Genomic DNA, 25,027 nt, shown 5'->3' with positions numbered 1-25,027 from the left:
CAACACATCCCAGAACACACCTTTCAAGATCCATAGATCCTACACATGCCTCTCACAAGTCAAAATGTGGTGTACCTCATCCAATGCACTAAATGTCCCAGTAACAACTATGTGGGTGAAACCAGACAGACTGGAATAAACAGAAAGTGATAAACCATCCTATCACCTGTGGGTGAACACTTTTCACAAAGTAATCACTCTATATCTGACCTGTCAGTCCTCATCCTAACAGGGCACCTGCATACCACTTTCAAAAGATGAGCCTGGAAGCTTAAATTCATAATTCTGCTAGACACTAAAAATCATGGCCTGAACATAGACACTGGATTTATGGTTTATTACAATAACCTGTAACTCAGTACCCCCACCTTTTTGTCCTATGGCTGCAGAGGTGTTAACGGGCCACTCTACCTTGAATGGTCCCTTAGAATTTGTGCTAACTACTTATGTCAAACAACCAGTTCCACCTGGCATTTAGCTGTGACCTTCGGAGTACCTTTCCCAGACCTGAAGAATAGCTCTTTGTGGCTTGAAAGTTTGTCTCTCTTACCAACAAAAGTTTGTCCAATAAAAAGATATTACCTCATCCACCTTGTCTCTCTAATATCCAGGGACTGACACAACTACACTGCATACAGGAAGTGTAACAAGATTCCACAACAACTGAATTTGGCTATACTGTTCAGATGTATTAAGCGTTTAATGCCATATAAAATATTGACAAGTACTGCATGTGCACACAGTGCAGAGCTCCAGTTGCCATGGGGATCTACCATCTAAACATTCCTACATTTACGTCTCCAAATTAATGGAGGGTTTTCCATAATAATGCTGGATTTTGTGCATTATAAACCACCAGACATTCTCTGGGCAAGGCATGTGTAGGTGGCTATGCTGGTCACACACGGCTCACCTTGCAGGCACTAATGAGGAAACAGCAATGTTAAGGAACGTTTCTAGATCTTGTTCTCCTGATGTTCAGTCCTACTGGCCCACATGAACACATGGTAGGTGTTTGGGGCTAATTTTCCAGAACTAGACACTGAACCCACTAGCTGTTCACTTACTTCTCCACCAATCATGGCCAGTGCAGTCTGCACACACGGAGAAGGGAACCGAACAGCAGAGCCAGTGCTGCTCCTCCACGGTTCGAGGGCTGGAGTGGGAGCCTCTGAAGATTAACAGGGAAGATTAAGGCTATTTTCCAAGTCAGCAAATAAAACAAACATTACACCTACACCCTTTGCCACACATGCCTCATAAAAACAATATTGGTGTGTTACACAAGTACATTCTGTTGTAAGAGTACCAGCGCATGATATGGAACAGAACTGAGCTTGGAGACCATTTCAGTCCAGCATATAGCAAATGAAACAAAATGGTAATTTTCAGTAATATGTATATGAATCCTATGTATGCCTCAGTTTCCCTCTGTACTTTGCACTGCTACCCACTGGGGGTGAAAAGCTTGTGTCTCCTCTTGGCGAAGAACAGTAGACATGAGGTGTACACATCACCTTGCCATCTGGGGTGCAATGAATGGGTCATCAAATAACTGCCTGGAACCTGCTGAAACTGACCCACATCAATGGAGAATCCAACTACCAGAATGTTCACACCTAGCTAACAACCAGAAAGGAGATTTTCCCTCACCTCTCAGCAGGGAAGCCAAGCCAAGCCAAGGCCCCAACTTTAGAACAATGGGAAAGGTGCCAGAGGGCGGAGTTAAGTGCTCCCTTTGAAGAGACACAGAGCTCTCACCTGGGACTGAGAAAGGGGCAGAGAGAGAGCGAATGTGCACGAGTAAGCCTGGAATGGAGGCCATAGCAGCTTGGCTGGCTGATCGCACTGTCTTAGCCAGATGGACTATGTCTTAACTTTTATTTCTCTGTGCTAATCTAAGGACTTTCGATGCCCTGTATCAGTTGAATACCAAACACTACTCCGTTTGCAGGGCTGGCTTTGGTGAAAATGGTGCCCTGGGCGAACTTGTATTTTGGCGCCATCTCTCCCACCATCACCCCTGGCTCCTAGGGGCTCCTCTCACCCTCACCCCATAACCTCCGGGCTATTACCTATACTTCATATGGAGTGTTCACAGGAAAGTCGATTCAAAGCACGTGGGCATCTCCCATGGTCCATTGTGATTTAAGTGTCCCTTGATGAGCCACTTACTTTGACTAGTCCCTTCAAAATGTACTGGCTAACTACCTTGTGGGCGTTACCCCAGGAGCAAACATTTGAAATACAGGTATAGAGCCAATACTCATAACTTCAAATACAAAAATGATACATGCATACAAATAGCATAAACATGTTCAGCAAATCATAGCCTTTTCATAGACATCTTACATACCACATTTTGTACAGATCTGTTGCAAATATGTTTTAATCAGATAAGGTCACAATGAGTAACTGCTACAACTAGCGAATTCCCAGGCCACCGTCAGCCTGTCACTCTGAAACCTGTCATTATGTCAGCAGCAGCGCAGAAGAAAGGGTGGCATGATATATGGTGTATCGCCATACTGACTTTTGTACTGTTGCGGTGGCTTGTGGTGCCAGAGCCCATGGCCCTCCTGCAGCCCGTAGCCACTCCTGGCTCACCACAAGCATTTTGACAAGAAGTACCAAGCAGTAATAACAATGATAATAATACAAGTGTGTGTGTGTGGGGGGGGGGGGTTTGAGAGCCAGTGAGCGCACTGTCACTTTAAGTCCCTCCTACCTCCCTGCCCGGTCTGGCTCTCGCCCCCCTCTCCTCACTCACGTGAAAGTTTTGCTCCTCCTGGCCTCTGCCGGAGACTGAGTGGCACAAGGCCTCAGGCAGGTAGGGACTCGGCTCCGCTCCCGGCAGCAAGCCGTGCAGCTCTGGGCTTCCAGGGGCTGGGGCAGAGCCAGAGCCCCCACTGTCCGGTTGAGGAGTAAGGGGCCAAAGGGGTGGGGAGAAGCCTGCCAGCCCCACACAGGGGTGGGGCTGAAGCTGGAGAAGAGAGGAGTCTGGCCACAGCCAGCCAGGGGAAGTCTGAGCCCCTTGTGATGCCTCTGGCTACGGCATCCTGGGCGTGAGCCCATTTGCCCAGCCCTATGGCCGGCACGCTCTGTTTGGAAAAGGCTGCCTGGAGTCACTGCAAATACTTGAGGAGGGTCACTGATCCCTGAAGGGTGTACAAGTCTCTACCAGGAGGCTCTCTCTGGGCAGAACTCATAATGCGAACAGGCGTGCTGGAGCCTAGGCACCCAGTCTCAGAGGTGGTGATGCTCTTGGGCTTACCTTGAAAGAAGAGTGGGACCCTTTAGGGGTCTGGCACATTGAAAGAAAGGGTTCCTCCAAGGGACTATTTAACAGCTGGGGCACAGCATAATCCCTGCAGATCCATGATAGCAGCTGCGAGAGGGTGGTGGGGTCTATGGGCTCAGCTGAACATTTGTTCCATTAGGGATAAAGCAGCAAAAGTCACTGAGCCCCCAATACCACTTCTGTCTTTTGAAAGCCACTGAGTTTGGCCTTTCATTTCAAAACACAGCTACGGCCTTTCTTTTCTTTAAAAATTAGATATGTTCAGATATAAATCAGTACTTTAACAAAGTCCAAAGAGCCAAGTAATGTGAAAAGCAACAACATCAACTTGTAAGGTCCATGCACATTCTTATACTTCAACTGGCTAGTTAAACTGCAGGACAGATCCATGACAGCCATCAGTTCTTAAGCCAGCCATCTTGACGGGTATCTTACACTCACCCCAAAGGTACTTCAGTATCTGCCCATCAGCCAGCTGCAGAGCTATTGCTCTGGTCTTCGGATTACAGCACAGGCTGATCACATCCCCATCCACAGGCATAGACAAACTAGAAAAAGTACACGAGAGAGAATGTTACAGTGCTACAGTGGATATGCATCCAGTGCACCGGACATGCCTCTACATTTAATGGGGTAGGAAGGGAGAGGCTAGCAGGCACTGTTTCTGATAGTACTACTTGGAGTGAATGGACAGATAACACATTAGTCTCCATAACAGCTCTCTGCAGAGTGATGTTAAACTTGCACTAATTCAATTAATACTATGAAGAAGAGTAGAAGTCCTGGCCCCAGCCCTCACTGGCTTGGAACATGTGCCTGCCAGCAACACTACACTGATCATGAGGCACTAAACTACTCACTCTCGTCATGAGTCTTGGGATGTACAGATGGGCACGTTTTAACCCCCCTTCCTAGCATACAGCTGTTGCACATTCGGACACAACTCAAACATGGTTCTGACCTGCATACATCATAGGACCGCAACATATCGGGCACTGCCAGGTTTTAGTGGGTCCCCAAAGAAATGGATTTCTACAACATACATGGGCATGTCTGCCCATGTTTCAATCCAACATCCTTTGAATCTCGGAGCTTTAGAAGAAAGAGAACTCAGGCTAAACCCATCAGTAGATAATGGGCACCACTACAAAACATGGAGCTTTCCCAGCAAGATACCTGGCTGTGGGGCTCACTGAGAGGTGCCTGGAGCATGCTGGGAAGGCAAAGGGGGTTGCAGCTATAGTCCTCTCATTGGTCAAAAGGAGCCATTACTAACTTTTATAGTAACTTGAGTTTTTTGAGATGTTTTGTCCCTACAGGTGCTCAACCATAGGATGCATGCACTTGTGTGCTCTCAAATGGAGAATGCAAAGCAGTGTCCATAGTCTCGCGCTTGTGGAAAGCAGCACTTCGTGTCCCCGCACAAGGGCACGTAAGGAGGACATTTAATCTGCTACCGATTGGTTCCTTCTTGACTGTGAAGCACAGCTGAAGGGGAAGACGACAGGAGGTGGAGCACTCATAGGGACAAAACACCTTGAAAAACTCAAGTTACTGTAAGTTAAGTAAGCTCTCTATGTATATGTCCCTATGAGTGCTACCCCGTCAGAGACTCCCAAGTAGTAATTCAGTGAGAGATGGTGCTCAGGAGGTAAGTCTAAGATGGTTTGGAGGACTGTGTCACCAAAGGCAGTATCATCCCTGGAAGGAGGAACGGCAGCATAATGCTTGGCAAAGGTATGGATGGAAGACCAAGTCTCAGCACTACAAATTTCTTATATAGGAATACCCTTTAGTAGAGCTATAGAAGTAGACAGAGCTGTGGTGGAATATGCTGTCACACCGCAGGAGGATTGCATCCCAGTCTCTCTGGTCAGGCCAAGATTTTTAGCAAATGTAACAGGAGGAAGCAGACCCCATTGGGGCTAGAGATTGCTGCATTAGAAGGACCTTGAATGTAGCTCCTCTATCATTCCATGATCTGCCTGTACACACCTTACCCGCAGACAGGGTGTGGGTGCCTCCAAGGCAGCAGAGGCAGTTCGAATGCATGCCACTATGAGGAAAAGACCTGTGGCAGGTCTGGCGGGGCTTAAACCCCAAGGTCTTTGGCATAACCCAGGAGGTGGCAAGCCCAAGTAAAAGAGGAGAGAAGGGATTAGCTTCCTTCTAATCACACCTATAAAATAAACTGATTAGAACAAAATAACTAAGAAATGGAGAAACTGAACGACTAATGGAATATCGAGAAATGGCTGGAAGCCGTAGAATCAGCTGGATGCACAATCGCTCTGTCTTGAGCTGTGGGCAGTTGAGAAGGAACTGCATGGCGGCTGGTCCTTACATGCCCTTGTTAGGAGGCACGAGGTGCTGCTTTGTGCAAGCATAGGCCCAGACACATTGCTTTGCATTGTCTGGTTGAGCGTGCACAGGTACTCCTATGGTGCAGCACCCATAGGTGCAGATACTCAGAAGAGAAGAAAATATTCTGATCAAGCGCCCACTCAATTTTATACCCCCAAGTGGTAAAGTTAATTCTGGTGGCTCAGCTGCCCCCCTGGCATGAGCAGTGGGGACCCTCAAGTTGCTTGGACAGGCCACAGAATCCATTACAAACTACCAGCTGGGTGTGGCAGCAGGGGAAGATTCTTGGCTATTCCCAGAGCGGGGTGAAGCTCAGGGCTGAGAGGAAATGCTGGACTGGCATCCCTGAAGAGACAAGACCCCTATTTAGCTTCTTGTCTCCGTGCCCTGATTGTGTCTGGTCCTGACCCAGTGGGAGCTCCCCTGGGAGAAGCATGACACCGCCTTGTGCTCCATACTCATTTAACAGCATCTCTGCCAAGACCCCAGTAATGTGCTGACTCTAGGGGCACATGGACTCTTGTATTATGGAGCCATTTCCAGCATCCCCATTGCCGCAGCACACAGGTATCCAATCCGATGCGATACCTTTTGCCAAGAAATCCCCATGATGAGCTACAACATGTCAACAGTAGGGAGGAGCCTGGTAGCACCCAGAGTTTACAAGGTGCACTGCCTCACCAGGAGAAGCCAGACAGCATCTGTACCACAAGCCCGCCCCAGGCTCCTGGAGCATAAGAATATAAAGAATGGTCATCTCTGGGTCAGACTAAAGGTACATCTAGCCTAGTATCTGGTCTTCCAACAGTGGCCAATGCCAGGTGCTCCAGAGGGAGTGACCAGAACAGGGAATCATCAAGTGCTCCATCTCCTGTCGCCCATTCCCAGCTTCTGGCAAACAAAGGCTAGGGACACCATCCCTGCCTATCCTGGCTAATAACCATTGATGGACCTATTCTCCATGGACTTATCTAGGTTTTTTTTGAACCCCGTTATAGTCTTGGCCTTCACAACACCCTCTGGCAAGGTGTTCAACAGGTTGTCTGTGCGCTGTATGAAAAAATACTTCCTTGTGTTTGTTTTAAACCTGCTGCCTATTAATTTCATTTGGTGGCCCCTAGTTCTTGTGTTATGAGAAGGAGTAAATAACACTTCCTTATTTACTTGCTCTAACCAGTCATGATTTTATAGACCTCTATCATATCCCCTCTTAGTCATCTCTTTTCAAAGCTGAAAAGTCCTAGTCTTATTACTCTCTCCTCATATGGCAGCCATTTCATACCCCTAATTATTTTTGTTGCCCTTTTCTGAAACTTTTCCAATTCCAATATATCTTTTTTGAGTTGGGTCGAACACATCTTCACACAGTATTCAAGACTGCTGCTGCACATTGAATAGAGGTTTTCAGAGAAGTATCCACAATGACTCCAAGATCTCTTTCTTGAGTGGTAACAGCCAATTTGGACGCCATCACTGTAGATGTATAGCTGGGATTATGTTTTCCAAAGTGCATTCCTTTGCATTTAGCAACACTGAATTTCATCTGCTATTTTGTTGCCCAGTCACCCAGTTTTGTGAGATCTTTTTGTAGCTCTTTGCAGTCTGCTTGGGATTTAACTATCTTGAGTAGCTTTGTATCATCTGCAAATTTTGCCACTTCACTGTTACCCCTTTTTCAAGATCATTTATGAATATGTTGAATGGGACTGGTGCCAATACAGACCCCTGGGGGACACCATTATTTACCTCTCTCCAGTCTGAAAACTGAATTTATTCCTACCCTTTGTTTCCTACCTTTTTACCAGTTACCAGTGCATGAGAGGACTTTCCCTCTTATCCCATGACAGCTTAGAGGCCTTTATTCATTTCTAGAATCACTTGGAAGTTTTCATAAGCAGCACAAGGAGTATAAAGCTCCTTTCCAGTACCAGAGATGTAGGCACCCTCCCTCTGCCTCAGGACCTCCAGTCAGATGGTGGATTATGGAGTGCGTGGCAAGCTGCCCCTGGCTGACTGCTAAGAAGGTGTCATCCTGCAGCCAGGTGAAAAGTCGGAATGCCAGAGGATTCACCTGCTTGCCCTCGCCGCAGCACACCTCGACTCTGTATGATTGAAAGAGAGAGATTGAGAGTCAGTGTCAATGTGCCAGTCACACCCACCATCACTACCTGGAGAAGAGAGCCATCCCTGGCACGCCAGTCAGCAAGGGGATAGAAAAGGTTACTAACCTGTCCTGTAACTGTTGTTTTTCCAGACATGTTGCACATGTTCATTCTGCTCCAGGTTTTGGTGCACCCAGCGTGCATCGTCGGAGATTTTTCCCTTACCAGTACCTGTTGGAACAATACATGTGCTCTCTGCCACCTTGTGCTGCTGAGCAATGGTATAAAGGGCAGAGTCACTCCCGACTCCCCACAGCACCTTCTTAGTTGACAGATGGTGCTATACAGGGGTAGGGAGATGGGACATGGAATGGACATGTGCAATGCATCTCAAACAAGGGTTACAGAACAGTTTAACAACCATTTTTCTTCTCCGAGTGATTGTACATAACCACGCCACTTCAAGTGATGCACACTTGGTGAATTCAAGTGATGAATTCAGAGGTGGGACTGGAGTCTCTCTGAACAGTGATTGTACAACTACATGTCCAAACCTGGCATTGTCTCTAGAATGTTGAGATATGGCATAATGAGATGCAAATGTATGTACTGATGACCAAGTGCAGTTCTACAAATGTCCTGTATAGGCACTTGAGTTAGATAAGCGTCAGAAGCTGTGTGCCATCTCATCAAGTGTGTTACCATGCTACTTGGCAGAGTCACATTGGCAATGTGCTAACACAAACAGGAAATCCATGACAAGATTCTCTGAGTCGAGACTGGAGTACCCTTCATCCTGTCCATGACTGTCATAAACAGCTATGAGAATGATCTAGTTTTGCCCAAGTGAAAAGCTAATGCTCTCCTGACATCCAATACATGCGCACAAGGCTTAGGAAAGAAGGCTGGTAGTTACACTGCCCAATTAGTTTCTCACTTGATGTCACTTTGGTCAGAAACTTAAGATGGGGCATAAGCATACTTTTAAAAGTGTCCTCTAAAAATGTATACAGTGGGTCAGATACCAGGGCTTGCAACTTTCCTACTTGCTTTGCAGAGGTAATTGCCACCAAAAAAGTCTACTTTAAATGAAAGATGAAGCAATGAACAGGTAGCCAGTGGTTCAAAGGGCAGACCCATCAGCGTTGTTAACATCAGATTTAAATCTAAGGGAGTGATACAATCCTCTACTTGGGAATGATAACCAGGCCAGACTCTTCAAGAATTTGAGTGACATCAGACTAGAAAAAACTGAGTGATTAGCAACTGGAGGGTAGAAAGCAGAGATAGCTGTTAGGTGAGCCCTGATGGAACTAACAGGACAACTTTGTTGTTTCAGGTAGAAGAAATACTCCAGAATATGCTGTATTGCAGTAGTCCCAACCTTTTTGGCTGGCGGGCGCCAGCCGAAGGACCACTGCAGCGGTGGAGCACCTGCCGAAATGCTGCCGAATTTCAGCGGCATTTCGGCAGAGACACCTCTCGATGACGCCGCTTGCCGTCGACAAGCGACGTCATCGAGAGGCATCCCCGCCGAAATTCAGCAGTGATGCCTCTCAATGATGTCACTTGTTGACGGCAAGTGGCATCAGCGAGAGGCATCGCTGCCGAAATTCGGGGGCGACGCCTCTCGATGACATCACTTGTCAGTGACAAGTGGCACCATCGAGAGGCGTCCCCGCCGAAATGCCGGCGGGTGCTCTCCCGGGGGCCAGGAAGCGGGTGCATTAAGATGGCGCCCACGGGCACCGTGTTGGGGACCACTGCTACATAGGAACCTGGCCTGGAGAAACCCCTTTTGTTGAGACCACAGGGAGAATCATTTCAACTTTAACAGGTAAATATACCGAGAAGATCATTTTCGGCAATTCAAGAGGTTGTTTTGCACATCCCTTGAAGAGACCTCCTCCTAGGGTGTTACAGCCTGCACACTCCATGGTTATGAAGAGCAACTGGCACGGGATGAAGAAGGTGACCATGGTCCTGTGAAACAGGTCTGCTTCCAGAGGCAATGTAAATGGAGTCCTGACTGAGAGACTCAGCAGAGCGGAAAACCAATCCTGGCAAAGCCACGCCAGTGTTAGGAGAATCATGCGAGTATAATGCTGCTTGACTTTTAGCACCCTGGGGAGGAGTGGAACCAGAGGGGAACCATAAATGAATTTTGTCTTTCCAAGGCAACAGGAAAGCGTCTGTCAGAGACACTGGACTGTGACCTGCTCTTGAACAAAACTGCTGATGCTTTATGAATTGAGTTACAAAGAGGTCTACGTGAGGAAACCCAAGACTTAAAATAGGTGTCTGACTGTATCAGGCCGGAGAGACCACTTGTGATGACTAGCAAAGACCTGCTCAAGTGGTCTGCTGGAATGTTCCAGACAACCGGATGGTAGGAGACATTGAGGTGAATCTCTGTGTTCCAAACACCCAAAGGCGCATCTCCTCTTGGCATAAAAGACACGATATGGCCCCTCCCTGTCTGTCCATGTAGAACATCTCTACTAGTTCTTACAGATAACACAGAAAATTCCTTCCCTTGATGTGGGGCAGGAAAGTGTGACAACCTAGATCAGGGGTGGGCAAACTACGGACCAGGAGCAGCATCTGGCCCTTCAGATGTTTCAGTCTGGCCCTCGAGCTCCTGTTGGGGAGCGGGGTCCAGGGCTTGCCCTGCTCCGGCGCTCCAGCCGGGAAGCAGTATTGAGGGCTTTTCCCACTCTGCATAGCTCCTGACAGCAGCAGCATGTCCCCCCTCCAGCTCCTATGCGTAGGGGCAGCCAGGGTGCTCCGTATGCTGCCCCTGCCCCAAGCGCCACCCCTGCAGCTCCCATTGGCCAGGAACCACAGCCAATGGGAGCTGTAGGCGTGGCACCTGCAGATGGGGCGGTGCGTAGAACTGCCTGGCCGTGCCTCCATGTAGGAGCTGGAGGGAGGACATGCTGCTGCTTCTGGGAGCTTCCCAGAGCCTGCACCCCTGACACCCCCCAGCCCTGATTCCCCCTTCTGCCCTCTGAATCCCTTGGTCCCAGCCCAGAGCATCCTCCTGCATCCCAAAACACTCAAGCCTAGTCCCACCCCAGGGCCCACACCCCCAGTCAGAGCCCTCACCCCCTCCCACACCCCAACCCCAAATTTTGTGAGCATTCATGGCCCGCCATACAATTTCCATACCCAGATGTTTGCTCACCCCTGAGCTAGATGAATGGCTCTCAACTCCCTCATGTTTATGTAGAGAGCTAAATCTTGGCCATCCCAAGGACTGTTAGTCTGTAGATTCCCCAGGTGGGCTCCCCAATCTAGGGCAGAAGCATCTGTAACCAGAGTCAGTATGGGCTGTGGGAGAATGAAGGTCAACTCCCACACATATGTTGGCTGAGTCCATCCATGAGTCCAAAGAGGCTAAGACTGCCGTGGGCACTCGGATCCACATGTCCAGTCACATATCAGGGAGTACACTGAGCTCAGTCAGCCCTGCAACTTCCTTAGATGAAGACTGGCATGCTGAACCACATATATACACAAGAACACATACAGAAGTCTGAGGCAGCTCCTTACAGCCACGGTTGGATGGGTTTTTACGTCTAATGAGATGGATGACAGTCTGGACTCTGGTTTACAGGAAGAAAGCCCCGGCTACAATAGGATACAGGACCACACCAATAAACTCTATTCTTTGAGCAGGGAGAAGACTGACTTTTCCTCATTGATCAAAGGCTCCAGCACTCTGAATACAAACTTTACCACACTGCATTCCACCTGGCTCTTGGACTGACCTCTCACCAACCAGTGGTCCAGGTATGGAAAACAGCAGAACTCCTGTTTTTCTTAGGAATGCAGACCACCATGCATTTTGTGAACACTCACAAGGCGGTGGATAGGCCAACAGTCAGGAATGTAAACTGACCATAAATCTAAGGAATCTTCTGTGGCTTTGATGGATTGACACATGGAAAAACGAATCCCTCAAGTCAAGGGCAGCATACTAGTCACTGGGATCCAAGGAGGGAATAATGGATGCTATGGTGACCATGCAAAATTCCTTGCATATTTGTTTAGCTTTCTCAGGTGGGTTTGAGCCTTCCTTTTGCTTTTGGAATTAGAAAGCAGCATGAATAAAATCCTTTCCCTCTGTGGAGATAAGGGTTCTTATCTATGGTTCCCAACAGCAGGAGAGACTCAACTTCCCAATGTAGGACCTTCTGTGAGAATGGCCTCTGTAAATGGATGGATGAAGGGGACTGGGGGCGGGTAATAGAAATAAACTGAAGGGTGTGTCCCAATTCCAGAGTGTTTAGGACCGTCCTGTCTGTGTTAGCATGGGTCCAAGCACTTAAGTTAAAAACCTATTGAAAAAAACAGGAACAGGAGAAGCTGGTGTAAGGCAAACTGGTAAGCTGTCTTCAACAAAAGGATCAGACTGCTTTGCATTTCCGGGCTGTCTGGACAAGCTCACTGCATGAGAAGTGAGGAGGTGGTAGTCTCCTCCTATGACTCTTCCTTCTCCTCCAAGTCTGGACAGGTTGCTATGGAGTAAAGGGCTCGAAACAGTAGAATGACTGATGGCAGAATTGCTTTTTAGAGAGTGGAGTACAAACCCCACAAACTTCAGCATAGTCTTGGAGTCCTTGCAACTGTGATGCTTATCAGTCTGCTGGGAAAATAGGGTCAGTCCCTCAATGGAGAGATACCCAATAGTCTGCTGGACCTCCAGAGGAAGACCTGATGACTGAAGCCATGAACACGTACACATTGTGACAGCAGAGGCTCATGACCCTGGCTGCAGTCTGTCCCATGCAAAGCAGCCTGGAGAAAGGTCCAAGCAAACAGTTTTCCCTTGTCCACTACTGCCAGACACTCATCTGGCATCTCAAGTAACTTGTCTACAAACTTAAGAACATTGCCCCAGTGGAAGAAATCTTATCTTCCCAGCAAGGCTTGCTGAATTGAAATACGAAACTGCAACCTAGCAACAGAATAATTTTTCCTAGTGAAAAGAGAGAGTTTATTTGCCTCTCTTGACTTTGGGGTAAAAACAGGTTGCCCGATGTGCTCTCCATCACAGCTGAGACCACCAAAAACTCTAAGGGGGTGTTGGAGTTGTACAAACACTCAAAATCCCATGAGGGGACATGATACCTCTTCCTCAGTCCTTTGGGCCGTCAGTGGTAGAGAAGGCAGTGTTTGCCACAAAACCTCTGTGGACTCCAGAATGGCCTCATTAATGAGGAGGGCTAGTCAAGAGGGCTCTACTGAACCCAAAATATCCACCAATCAATGTGAGCTCTCCTAAACTACCTCCACTTGTATGTCCAGAGAGTAAGCCACCTTCTGCAACAGGTCCCGATATGCCCTGTAATCATCCTGAAGAGGTGAGGACACATTGGACACCACCAGGGAGGAGGAGGAGGAACAACACAGAGCAAGTTGAGGTGGAACCTTCCTTAACTTCTCTGATAGAGATCCTGCTGGGGCACCCATCCTGCTGGGGCTGCTGCTCGGCACCCAACCTCTTCCAGACCAAAGATCCACGTCCCTCGACCAATGTGGAATCTCTGTTGCATACCAAGGGCGAAAACGCCTGGATGGAGAGTGATGTCATCTCTCTCTAGATCAAGACACATACGAGCCAATCTCTGATTCTGAAAATGAGCCCAAGTCACCTGACCAAAAGGACACAGTCCATTCCAAACATGTGACTCACAAGCCCAAGTTCAGGAGGTGAGTTCGGAGTCATCCACTGATTGGAGCATTGCCCTTCCAAAGGCCGCATCGTCTCTGGCCTGCTGGGTGATTGCATAGTGCACGGTGAAAGTGTATATGGAGAACCATGTCGCTGCTCTGCAGATTTCCTGGTGGGAACCTGCGTCAGGAACACTGTTGAAGAGGCCTGAGCCCTGGTGCATATAGATCAGAAGAGCAGGCACCTTCGCCAGGTTGTAGCACTCATGGATGCAGGGTGTGATCCATGACAAGATACATTGAGAGGAGACAGGAAGACCTTTCCTTCTGTCCGCCACTGCCACGAATAACTGGACAGACTTTCAGAATGGCTTCATTCTCTGGATGTAGAAGACTAGTGCCCTGTGGCCAACCAATGAGTGAAGCCTGGGCTCTCTGCCGCCTGAGAGTGGCTTAGGATAGAACACTGGGAGGAAGATGTCCTGGTTGATGTGAAACTGGGAGACAACTCTGGGAGGAAGGCTGGGTGAGGCCTGAGCTGAACCTTATCCTTATAGAGCATCATGTAAGGGTACTCTGATGTCAGTGCCTTGAGCTCAGACACCCTCCTGGCTGAGGTTATCGCTACCAGAAACGCTACCTTGTATGAAAGATAGAGCAGGGAGCATGTCGCCAAAGATTCAAAGTGGGGTCCCATAAGTCTGGAAAGGAATAGATTGCGGTCCCAAGCCAAGATAGGCTGTCGAGACCTTTAAGGAAGCGACTGATCATAAGGTTAGTAAAGACTGAGCGGCCCTCTACACCGGGGTGGAAGGCAGAGATGGTGGCCAAGTGAACCCTTATTGATGACATGGACAGCCCCTGCTGCTTGAGATGGAGAAGATGGTCTAATAAATGGCACAGAGGTGAGTGTTGGGGATGAACGGTGCTGCACCGACCAGACTGAAAATCTCTTCCACTTGGCAAGGTAGGTGGCTCTCGTGGAGGGTTTCCTACTGCCAAGGAGGAGTTGCCTAACCTGATCCGAGCAAGAAAGCTCCACTGGGTTCAGCCGTGGAGCTTCTGCGCCACGAGGTGCAGTGACTCGAGGTTCAGGTGCTGGAGAGGGCTGCGATCCTGAGTTAGTAAATCGAGGAAGAGCGGCAAGATGACTGGAGCTTCCACTGAGATTTCCCGGAGTGATGTGTACCAGTTCTAGCAGGGCCAGGCTGGAGCTATCAATATCACCAAAGCTTCTTCCCTCCATATCTTGAGGAGCACCTTGTGAACGAGAGGAATGGGTGGGAACGCGTAAAGGAGATGGCCTCCCCATAGGAGGAGGAACGCGTCCGCCATGGAGCCTGGGCTGTGATTCAGGAAGGAGCAAAACTGCTGGCACTTCTTGCTGCGTCGCGTGGCAAACAGGTCTATCTGGGGAAATTCTCACCAATGGAAAGTTGAGGTCACTATGTCTGAGCGAAGGGACCACTCACGGCTGTGGAACAACCTGCTGAGATAGTCTGCCAACTCGTTCTGTACTCCAGGGAGGTACAACGTTTGTGGATGTATCAAGTGCTCTACACAGAAGTCCCACAACATGAGGGCTTCCTGGCACAGAGGAAAGGAACGTGCACCCCTCTAGCCCGTTTGTTGATATAGAACAAGGATCAGCAACCTTTGGCAAGCAGCCCACCACGATAAGCCCCCTGGTGGGCCAGGCCAGTTTGTTTACCTGCCGCGTCCACAGATTTGGCGGATCGCAGCTCCCACTGGCTGCAGTTCGTCACTCCACTCCAATGAGGGCTGTGGCAAAACAGCAGCCAGCATATCCCTTGGCCCACACTGCTTCCTGCAGTCCCCATTGGCCTGGAACAGCAAATAGCGGTCAGTGGGAGCCACGATCGGCTGAAACTGCGGATGTGGCAGGTAAACAAACCGGACCGGACTGGCTCGTCACAGGGCCTACCCTGGTGGGCTGCATGTCAAAGGTAGCTGATCCCTGATACAGAACATCACTGCGGTGTTGTTTGTCATGACTGATACACATCTCCCTGCTAGGTGGGCTCAGAAAGTCAGGCATGCCTGGTGCACCACTCTTGATGTGGAGAGCAAGTTCCGCCTGACATCAGAGGCCTTGTGTTCTGAGCTCTCCCAGATGTGCTCCCCAGCCCAGAGCTGACGCATCCGTCACTAGCAAAAGGGACAGCTGAGGGGTGGTGAAAGAGACCCCTACACATACTATCTGTGGGTTGAGCCACCACAGGAGGGAGTCGAGGATTGTGCAAGGGAGGGTTACGATCCTGTCCAAGTTGTCCCAGACTGGCCGATACACTGATGCTAGCCACGACTGAAGAGGTCGAAGTCTGAGTCTGGCATGCTGGACTATGCAGGTACAAGCCACCGTGTGTTCCAGGAGTTTGAGGCAATTCTTTGCTGTGGTGGTGGGGAACTGCCTGAGACTTTGTATGTCGTCGCCCAGGGACCGAACCTTGCTTCCGGGAGATATGCCCTGGCTGGTGTCGAGTCCAGTACTGCCCCTATAAACTCTATCCTCTGAACCAGGGACAGCATTGATTTCCCCTCGTTGAGAAGAAGGTCCAGTTCATCAAACGTTGCTGTTATGAAGTCGACTTGTACCTCCACTTGAGACCTGGAGCAGCCCTTGATGACCCAGTTGTCAAGGTACAGGAATACCTGTACCTGCCATCTGAGCAGGAACGCAGTGATGACTGCCATGCACTTGGTAAAAACACAAGGCGCCATTGACAGGCTGAATGGGAGGACTGTGAACTGGTAGTGGGTGTTGTTCACCACAGACCTGAGGCATTTTCTGTGGCACAGTTGTTGCTATGTGAAAGTATGCGTCCTTCAAGTCGAGTGCAGCATAACGATCTCCTGGATCCAATAAAGGGATGATGGAGGCCAGAGATCATGCGGAACTTGAGCTTCTTCACAAACTTGTTGAGTTCTTGTAGGTCTAGTATGGGCCTGAGCCTGCCCTTGGCTTTTGGTATGAGGAAATACCAAGAATAGAAACCCCTGCCCTTCTGCTCCTGAGGAACCTCTTCCACTACTGCTAGTGAAAGGAGTTAGTGCACCAGCTGTATAAGGAGTTGCTTGTGAAAGGGGTGTGATGTTGCACTCTATATGATTTTATGAAAATATGCTAATTAGTGTGAATATAATGTAACTGGAATATGCTTCATGCTAAAGGTCTCTTGTAAGTATTACAAAGCTTATAATCTACTGAGTGCGGTCATCCTATTTGTATAAATGTATCATTCTTGTATCTGAAACTAGAAAAATGAAATAGAACTCTGAGGTTCCATTGTAATAATGTAAAGTGTGGGCCTGTAAGGAGTTGCCCTGGCTCCCCGTCGCACCTGAGGGGAACGAGCCAGAGGGGGCACCTTCGTGGGCGGAGCCACTACCGCCTGTTCCCGCCCCCCAGAAGTCAAGGGGCGGGACAGGAAGTATAAGAGCCAGGGCTCAGAGCTCAGTTGAGCGCCAGCCGCCGAGGAGGACAGACGTGGAGGCCTGAGCTCCCGCTCGGCCCAGCCTACCTCAGGCCCACTATCCAGAGGAACGCTGGCCGGAGCTGCCCTGGGCCCACTATCCCGAGGAGCGTTGGACCGACCTGCCCCGCGCCAGGTACTCCGAGGACCTCCAGCCGCAACGACCCTGTGCCGGCTATCCGGCGGAGCCACCGGACCCTACTGCCTCCCCGGTCTCCGAGGAACCCATGGTCTAGGACCCGCCGACAGACGTCGAGGAAGGACAGGTACCGGGAGAAGGGGGGATTGGAAGTAGCCCGGGGGCGGCTGACCACAGTCAGGCCGCAGAGGGCCCCGAGCCTATGGTCATGTGTATCGGCCACGATCCCTACCGATCACCCGGTCAGTGTGTTTCGGAGCGGATCCCCACTCACCGCCTTAGCGGCGACAGCCGCTACTAGGGCCCTGGGCTGGAACGCAGAGGAGTGGGTGGGCCTGCGTTCCCCCTGCCACCCATAACCGGATGGCAGTATCCCCCTTCACCCAGACCTACCGTTGTTTGCTGCTCTGCCCTGCTACGAAGGGTCAGAGCCCCCTGAACTGTTTGCTGCTCTGCCCTGCCACAAAAGGTCAGAGCCCCTGAACTGTTTGCTGCTCTGCCCTGCTACAAAGGGTCAGAGCCCCCTGAACTGTGTGCTGCCCCGCCCTACCTGAGGGATTGGGCTATAGACTCTGTTTGCTCAGCCTCCAGCTGAGCCTGACTGTGTGCTGCCCCACCCTACCTGAGGGCATGGGGCCATAGACTCTGTTTGCTCAGCCTCCAGCTGAGCCTGACTGTGTGCTGCCCGCCCTGCCTGAGGGCTTGGGGCCATAGACTGTTTGCTCAGCTCCAGCTGGGCCTGACTGTTTGCAGCCTGCCCTGTCTAAGGGCCAGGGACGAGAGACTTTTGTTTACACAGCCCACAACTACGGGAGCGGAGCGTGAGCCGTCCTATCGCCGCGCCGGAGTTGCCCTGGCTCCTCGTCGCACCTGAGGGGACGAGGCCCGAACGCACCGGCTTACAGGGCCATTAGTGGTGGTTTTGAATCTTGATGGCTCCCATCAACTAAGATAATTAGTTGTAAATGGCTCTGTTTACTTGCAAGCCTTCCTGGTAGTCAGGCCAGGAAAAATGAAGGCTTGGGGTCTCACAGGACATGTGACCATGTCACCTGGTACTGGAACCCATCTTAAACCTGTTTTTTTTATTCAGAAGGAGGGGTGGGGACCCAGAGAGACAAAGGATTCCCATCTTGTGCCAAAGCTATATAAGGAGGTGGAAGAGAACAAAGGAAATTCTAGTCATGAGAAATCCCCTAGTTACCACCTGAGCTGGAGTTAACAAGAACTGTACCAGGGGAAAGGATTGGGCCTAGGCTAGGAAGGTGTCCATTCTGTGAAAGAAGCTTATTGGAACATCTCTGAGAGTAAGAGTTTATCTGTAATCAGTTTCTTAATATATTAGGCTTAGGCGTGCATGTTTTGTTTTATTTTGCTTGGTAACTTACTTTGTTCTGTCTGTTATTAATTGGAACCACTTAAATCCTACTTTTTATACTTAATAAAATCACTTTGTTTATTAATTAACTCACAGTAATTAATACCTGGGGGAGCAAACAGCTTCTCTCGATCAGCGTTATAAAGGGTGGACAATTTATGAGTTTACCCTGTATAAGTTTTATACAGAGTAAAATGGATTTATCTGGGGTCTGGATCCCGTTGGGAGCAGAGTGTCTGGGTGATAGAGGCAGGAGTGCTTTTTAAGCTGTTTTCAGTTAAATCTACAGTTTTGGGGTGTGTGGTTCAGACTGGCGTGTCTGTCTCAACAAGGCAGGATTCTGGAGGCCCAAACTTGCAGAGAAAATGGGCTCAGTTAGTCACAGCACATCAGGTGACAGTCCCAAGGGGACCTCTGTGACCAAACCCCTCACAAGGGGTCCCTGAAGAGGGATGAGGAAGAAGGGTGGAAGGGCACAGAATTGGATGGAGTATCCCCTCTCTACTGTGCGGAGCACCCAGTGGTCCAAGGTGATATGGGACCATGCACGGTAGAAAGGGAACAGTCGGAGGAAAAGTATAAATGCTTACTGTAATTGTTTACCTGTTGAGAGACCCGTCCAGGGCTGGGGCGACCCTGTGTCCTACAGCACTCCCTCCCTCAATTGCAATTGCTTAAAAAATAATAAAGTATCTGACTCTGCTGCACCCAAACAAAAAGTGAGAACTGAGTTTTTCTCCGACAGCTGAAAACAGAGTCACACCCTCAAAGGGAGGTCCTATATGGTCTGCTGGACCTCATACGGGAGACCAGAGATGTGGAGCCAGGAGCCCCTTCTCACGGCCACTCTTGCAGCCATGACTCTCATGGCGGCATCAGCAATGTCCAGTGCCGCCTGGAGGGAAGCTCGGGAGATTAGCTTGCCCCCCTCAGCCAAGGCGGAAAACTCAGCACGGGAGTCTAGGAGAAGCAGCTCTGCAAAGTACACCATTGCAGTAGAGGTACTCAAAGAGAACTAGATGACCATGGCTTGTTGGTTGGAATTATGGAGCTGCAATCCACCTTTGGAACAGACCTTCCTCCCTGTGGCAAACTCAGGATAATTAGCTACCAGGAGACGGGGTAGTAATTGGTCCCGGAAGGCTTGGCCCTGGAGGAATAAGGTTCAGCTGGGACAGGGGTTAGCGGGGAACTAATTAGGTTCAGCTGGCCCCAATTGCTGGAGACCTTTTTAAAACCTCCCTGGCAGGGAAGCAGGGGGGGAGGAAGAAAGAGAGAAGCAGAGTAGCCTGCCGCAGCAAGTTAAGGGGGCAGTGAACCTCTGACGAACTCCTTTCTTGCAAGGCAGATGTCATTCGTCCCCAGAGAAGGAGAGGGAAAACTCGAGCAAGGCTGTGTCTGGAGAAGGTGAGATCGGGTACTCTTAGTTCGCTATGTGAGTTTATATGCAGGTGGTGTTTTTCATTTACTTCTATGCCCCATGCCTATGTTCTCCTGACTGGCTAAGCGACAGAACTTGCGCTTACCCAACATCAGACGAGGAGGTCAGCGTTCTGCCAAGCGATGAGTCGAAGTCGCCGGAGGCAACTGCGCCTAGATGAGTCCATAGGCTCGGTTTGTGGCAAGCTGCATTCACTGTGGCAAGGATTACAAATAACCTACGCTAAAGATGACAACAAAAGAATTTTTTTATTTGTTAGTTTTGCGCGAAAATGTGGTGGTGATCTGAAGGATGTGCAGCGCCACTGCGCACCACATAGCCGCATACCCGAGTGCAGGTATGCTGCCCCCCACGGGCTGTCCGAGTACCCGGGGCTAAGCAAACAGGGTAACTACCAGCTCGCTGAGGAGCCGAGGTCAAGCCAAGTTGTGGGAGTGTGCGGCGAAGAGTGGGGTAGGGGGGGGGGGGTTTTCGAGCAACCCTTGAACCGAAGGAAGCGTGTGTCAGTTAAACTCCAGCTTGACGCCCCTGACACGATGGCGCCACGGGTGACCCAGGGGAGTCGCCGCCTGCGGGCAAGCAACTACTTGCAGAAGATGACAACAGATGACGATACAGAGGCGTATCTCCTTGCGTTCGAGAGGACGGCACTGCGGGAGGCCTGGCCCCAAGACCAGTGGGCCGGTCTGCTGGCTCCATTCCTATGTGAGGAGGCCCAGAAAGCCTACTTCAACATGACCGCAGAAGCGGCTATGGATTACTCTCGGCTGAAGGCGGAAATCCTGGCGAGGGCAGGCGTTACGCCGGCCATAAGGGCCCAGCGCTTCCACGAGTGGAAGTACCGGGAGGACAAACCACTGAGGTCCCAGCTATTTGATTTGATACACCTTGCTCGGAAGTGGCTCCGTCCCGAGGCCCATGGGCCGGAGAAGGTAGTAGAGATCCTGGTATTGGACAGGTACATGAGAGGGTTGCCGCCGGACATACGGGGGTGGGTCCGCCAAAATGATCCCTCCTCTCATGATGATCTAGTTGCTCTCGTGGAGAGGCACTTAGAAGCCCAAGAACTTTCTCAGACCACCGGGGAAGGAAGGAGCCAGTATTGGAGGCCAGCCTCTACGCCGAGGCCCCGGTTTGCCCTAGCTCCGGGCCGGAAAATGGAGGAGAGGCAGGAGGCGGAAGAGCCACCGGCAGTCCCGGAGAGACGGGAGGACTGGGGAAGAAAGGCTCAGGGGATACATTCCAGCAGCCCGAAAAATAGGAGGCTGCCCAGGGTGGGGTACCGATGTTATGCCTGTGGTGAATTAGGGCACATTGCTGCCCAGTGCCCAAATCTTGGAGAGCCTATGCAGTGTGAACTGGGAGATATAGGGGGACCATGCGAGCTGATAAGTCTAGTCGGGGTTGCGATGGTCCCTCATAGATACACTAGGGCCGTTAAGCTGAATGGTGTAGAAACCACAGCATTAATAGACTCGGGCAGTGCAGTTACACTGGTCTCAGGGAAGCTGGGCAGGCCAACTATCCCAGGCCAAACGCTCGGGAATATCCTGTGTACATGGGGATGTCATCTACTACCCCACCGTTCCTGTACGCATCGAAGTTCTCGGAAACCCCACCGAGGTGACAGTGGGAGTCGTTCCGAAACTCCCTTACCCTGTCCTTATCAGACGAGACTTTCCGGGGTTTGATGGCCTACTCCCCGGGAACGAGGGAGAAGGAAGGGAGAACCCTGGGATCCAAAGGGTGGCCCAGATAGGGGACCCTCTCCCCGCTTTCCACAAGGTTAGCCAGGATGTGTTCTCCCCACCGGGGAAGTCCAGGAAGACTCGGAGGGAATGGAGGGCCGATAAAAGGAGGGAGACAAGGATCCTGACCGGTACCTGACACCTACACTGGCAGGGGAAAGAAGGGACTCAGCTGACAGCGGGACTAGGTCAGCCAACTCCAACCCAATTGTTGGACCGGGTTCCCTCGGGGCTGTCCCTGAGGGGGAGACGGAGGTGGACCCCCCCGAAATGGGACAAATAGGGACCGCACGTGGGAATTTTGGTCAGGATCAGGCCAATGATCCCATATACCACAACATTTTTAAGGAAGTAGTCGAGGTGAATGGGGTCCCAGTGGAGGGGAGAGCTAAGGGCCCGGGACCATATTACATGATTAAAAAAGATCTGCTGTATAGAGTAGTCCGCGTCCAAGAGCAAGTCATCGAACAACTCTTGGTCCCCCCGGAAGCATCAAAGGGCGGTAATGGATCTGGCCCACAGTCATCTGTTTGGGCCCATCTAGGGATGGATAAGACCCTCGATCGGATTCTACAGAGGTTTTTTTGGCCTGGCATTTATGCAGCCGTCCGGCGATATTGTTCCTCCTGTCCGGAGTGCCAATTACATGGGCCCGACCATACTTAAGGGCCCCTCTGGTCCCTCTACCAATTATTGAGGTTCCGTTCGAGCGAATAGCTATGGACATAGTGGGGCCATTGGAAAAGTCAGCCCGGGCCATCAGTACATCCTGGTAGTACTAGATTATGCCACCCGATACCCCGAGGACCGTCCCCCTACGGAATACCATGTCCAAGTCCATAGCCAAAGAATTAGTCCAGATATTCTCCAGAGTAGGGATACCTAAGGAGATCCTGACGGACCAAGGGACCCCCTTTGTTTCTAAGCTGATGAAGGACTTGTGTAACATGCTCCACATACGGACCCTCAGAACGTCGGTCTACCACCCCCAGACCGATGGCCTCGTTGAACGCTTTAATAGGACGTTGAAGAACATGTTACGGAAGGTGATCAGCTGCGATGGAAAAGACTGGGATGCCCTGCTACCTTATGTGCTGTTTGCCGTCCGGAAGTTCCTCAGGCTTCCACTGGATTCTCCCCCTTCGAGCTGTTATATGGTCGGCACCCCAGGGGCATACTGGACCTGGCTAAAGAAGACTGGGAAGAGCAGCCAAACCCGGGGAGAAACATTGTGGAACATGTGCTACAAATGAGAGACCGAATCGCCAGAGTCACCCCCCTGGTGCGCGAAACACATGGAGAAGGCCCAAGGGGCGCAACAGACATACTACAATCGTCAAGCAAAGTCCCGGAAGTTCCAGGTGGGGACCGGGTGATGGTGCTCATACCCACGGTGGAGAGCAAGCTCCTGGCCAGATGGCAGGGACCCTATGAGGTAATCGAAGCGGTAGGAGAAGTTGACTATAAGGTCCGGCAGCCAGGTCGCCGGAAGCTGGAGCAGATCTACCATATAAATCTGCTGAAACCCTGGCAGGATAGAGAAACCCTGGTAGCTGCGCTGGGGGCGCCACCCCTAAAGACGATCAGCCCAACCTGGTGGGAATATCCCCGGAGCTGACCCCGGAACAACGATCCGAGGCGATCAGCCTGGTCAAACGCAACCAAGATGTGTTCTCAGAGAAGCCAGGTCAGGACTACGGAGGTTCACCATCACATCTTCACAGAGCCCGGAGTGAAGGTGCACGTCAAGCCATACCGGATCCCGGAGGCCAAGAGAGAAGAAATTCGGAAAGAGGTCAGGAAGATGCTGGCCCTAGGGTTATTGAAGGAGTCTCATAGTCAATGGTCCAGTCCCGTGGTTTTAGTGCCTAAGCCAGACGGCAGTATGAGGTTCTGCAATGACTTCCGCAAGCTAAACGAGGTGTCCCGATTTGATGCCTACCCTTTACCCAGGATCGATGAGCTGATTGACAGACTGGGAAAGGCCCGTTTTATGTCTACCCTTGATCTTACTAAGGGCTATTGGCAGATCCCCCTGGCTAAGGCCGACAAGGAGAAGACGGCCTTTGCAACCCCGGAAGGACTATATCAATACACTGTTCTTCCCTTTGGATTGCATGGGGCCCCCGCTACCTTCCAGCGGCTAATGGACAAGCTGTTACGGTCCCATAGGGAGTACGCTGCTGCCTATCTTGATGACGTCATCATATATAGCCCCGACTGGGAGACGCACCTCAGAAAGGTAGAGGCAGTCCTAGATACCCTGAGAAAGGCAGGACTGACCGCAAATCCCTCCAAGTGTTCGATGGGTTAGCTGAGGCCAAATACCTTGGTATATAGTGGGGAGGGGCGTGGTGAGGCCCCAACTCAACAAACTAGACACCATACAGAAGTGGCCCCACCCACTCTGGAAAAAACAGGTCTGAGCATTCCTGGGACTCGTGAGGTACTATAGGCGGTTCATTCCCCACTTCGCCACCAGGGCATGCCCATTAACGGACCTGACCAGGGCTCGGGGCCCAGACATAGTAAAATGGTCTGCTGCGGCCGAAGCCGCTTTTGCAGATCTGCGAACGGCCCTCTGCACGGACCCCGTACTAGTAGCCCCAGACTGGGGGCAGGAGTTTATCCTACAGACGGACGCCTCGGAAGTAGGGCTGGGGGCGGTGCTTTCCAAATGGTCGGAGATGACGAACACCCCGTCCTCTTCCTCAGTAGAAAGCTCCTGCCTAGGGAACGGAAGTACGCCATCGTGGAGAAGGAATGCCAGGCAGTAAAATGGGCCGTAGAAAGCCTCCGCTATTATCTACTGGGACGGAGATTTACCCTGGTCACGGACCATGCCCCGTTGCAGTGGATGCACCAAAACAAGGACAAGAATGCGCGAGTAACGAGATGGTTCCTATCGCTTCAACCCTTCCACTTCACGGTTCGGCACCGGTCCGGAACCCAACATGGCAATGCGGATGGCCTGTCGAGGGTGCACTGCTTTCCGACCCAAGTAGCCCAACCCCGTAGTGTTGAGCAAGGGGGGGGATATGTGGCAAACTCAGGACAATTAGCTACCAGGAGAGGGGTAGTAATTGGTCCCGGAAGGCTTGCCCTGGAGGAATAAGGTTCAGCTGGGACAGGGGTTAGCGGGGAACTAATTAGGTTCAGCTGGCCCCAATTGCTGGAGACCTTTTTAAAACCTCCCTGGCAGGGAAGCAGGGGGGGAGGAAGAAAGAGAGAAGCAGAGTAGCTGCCAGCAAGTAGGGACAGCTGAACTCTGAAACCCTTCTTGCAAGGCAGATTGCATTCTCCCCAGAAGGAGAGGAAACTAGAGCAAGGGGCTGGCTGAGAAGGGATCGGCCAGACCCTGTGAGATTGGGAAGGGGTTTT

At 50.8% G+C, this 25,027-nt stretch overlaps 1 protein-coding gene across 5 annotated transcripts in view; it reads right to left on the bottom strand.

Annotated features, from left to right (window-relative positions):
• The window catches only part of ELP1 (elongator acetyltransferase complex subunit 1), a 127,267-nt gene that overhangs the window by 61,177 nt on the left and 41,063 nt on the right, over positions 1-25,027 (bottom strand). For all 5 annotated transcript variants that reach the window (XR_004374475.2, XM_075067448.1, XM_032786286.2 and 2 more), the window contains 3 exons: positions 7,594-7,767; positions 3,743-3,849; positions 1,068-1,171 (listed from right to left, as the gene is read on the bottom strand). Coding sequence is in view for 4 of the 5 variants with exons in the window: in XM_075067448.1 (XP_074923549.1) it covers positions 1,068-1,171; positions 3,743-3,849; positions 7,594-7,767 (385 nt within the window). In the remaining variant the exon portion in view is untranslated. The remainder of the gene's footprint in view (positions 1-1,067; positions 1,172-3,742; positions 3,850-7,593; positions 7,768-25,027) is intronic.

This window comes from Chelonoidis abingdonii, chromosome 6, assembly GCF_003597395.2.
Source record: "Chelonoidis abingdonii isolate Lonesome George chromosome 6, CheloAbing_2.0, whole genome shotgun sequence".
NCBI lineage: Eukaryota > Metazoa > Chordata > Testudines > Testudinidae > Chelonoidis > Chelonoidis abingdonii.
This window is presented reverse-complemented; position numbering and strand designations above follow the sequence as displayed.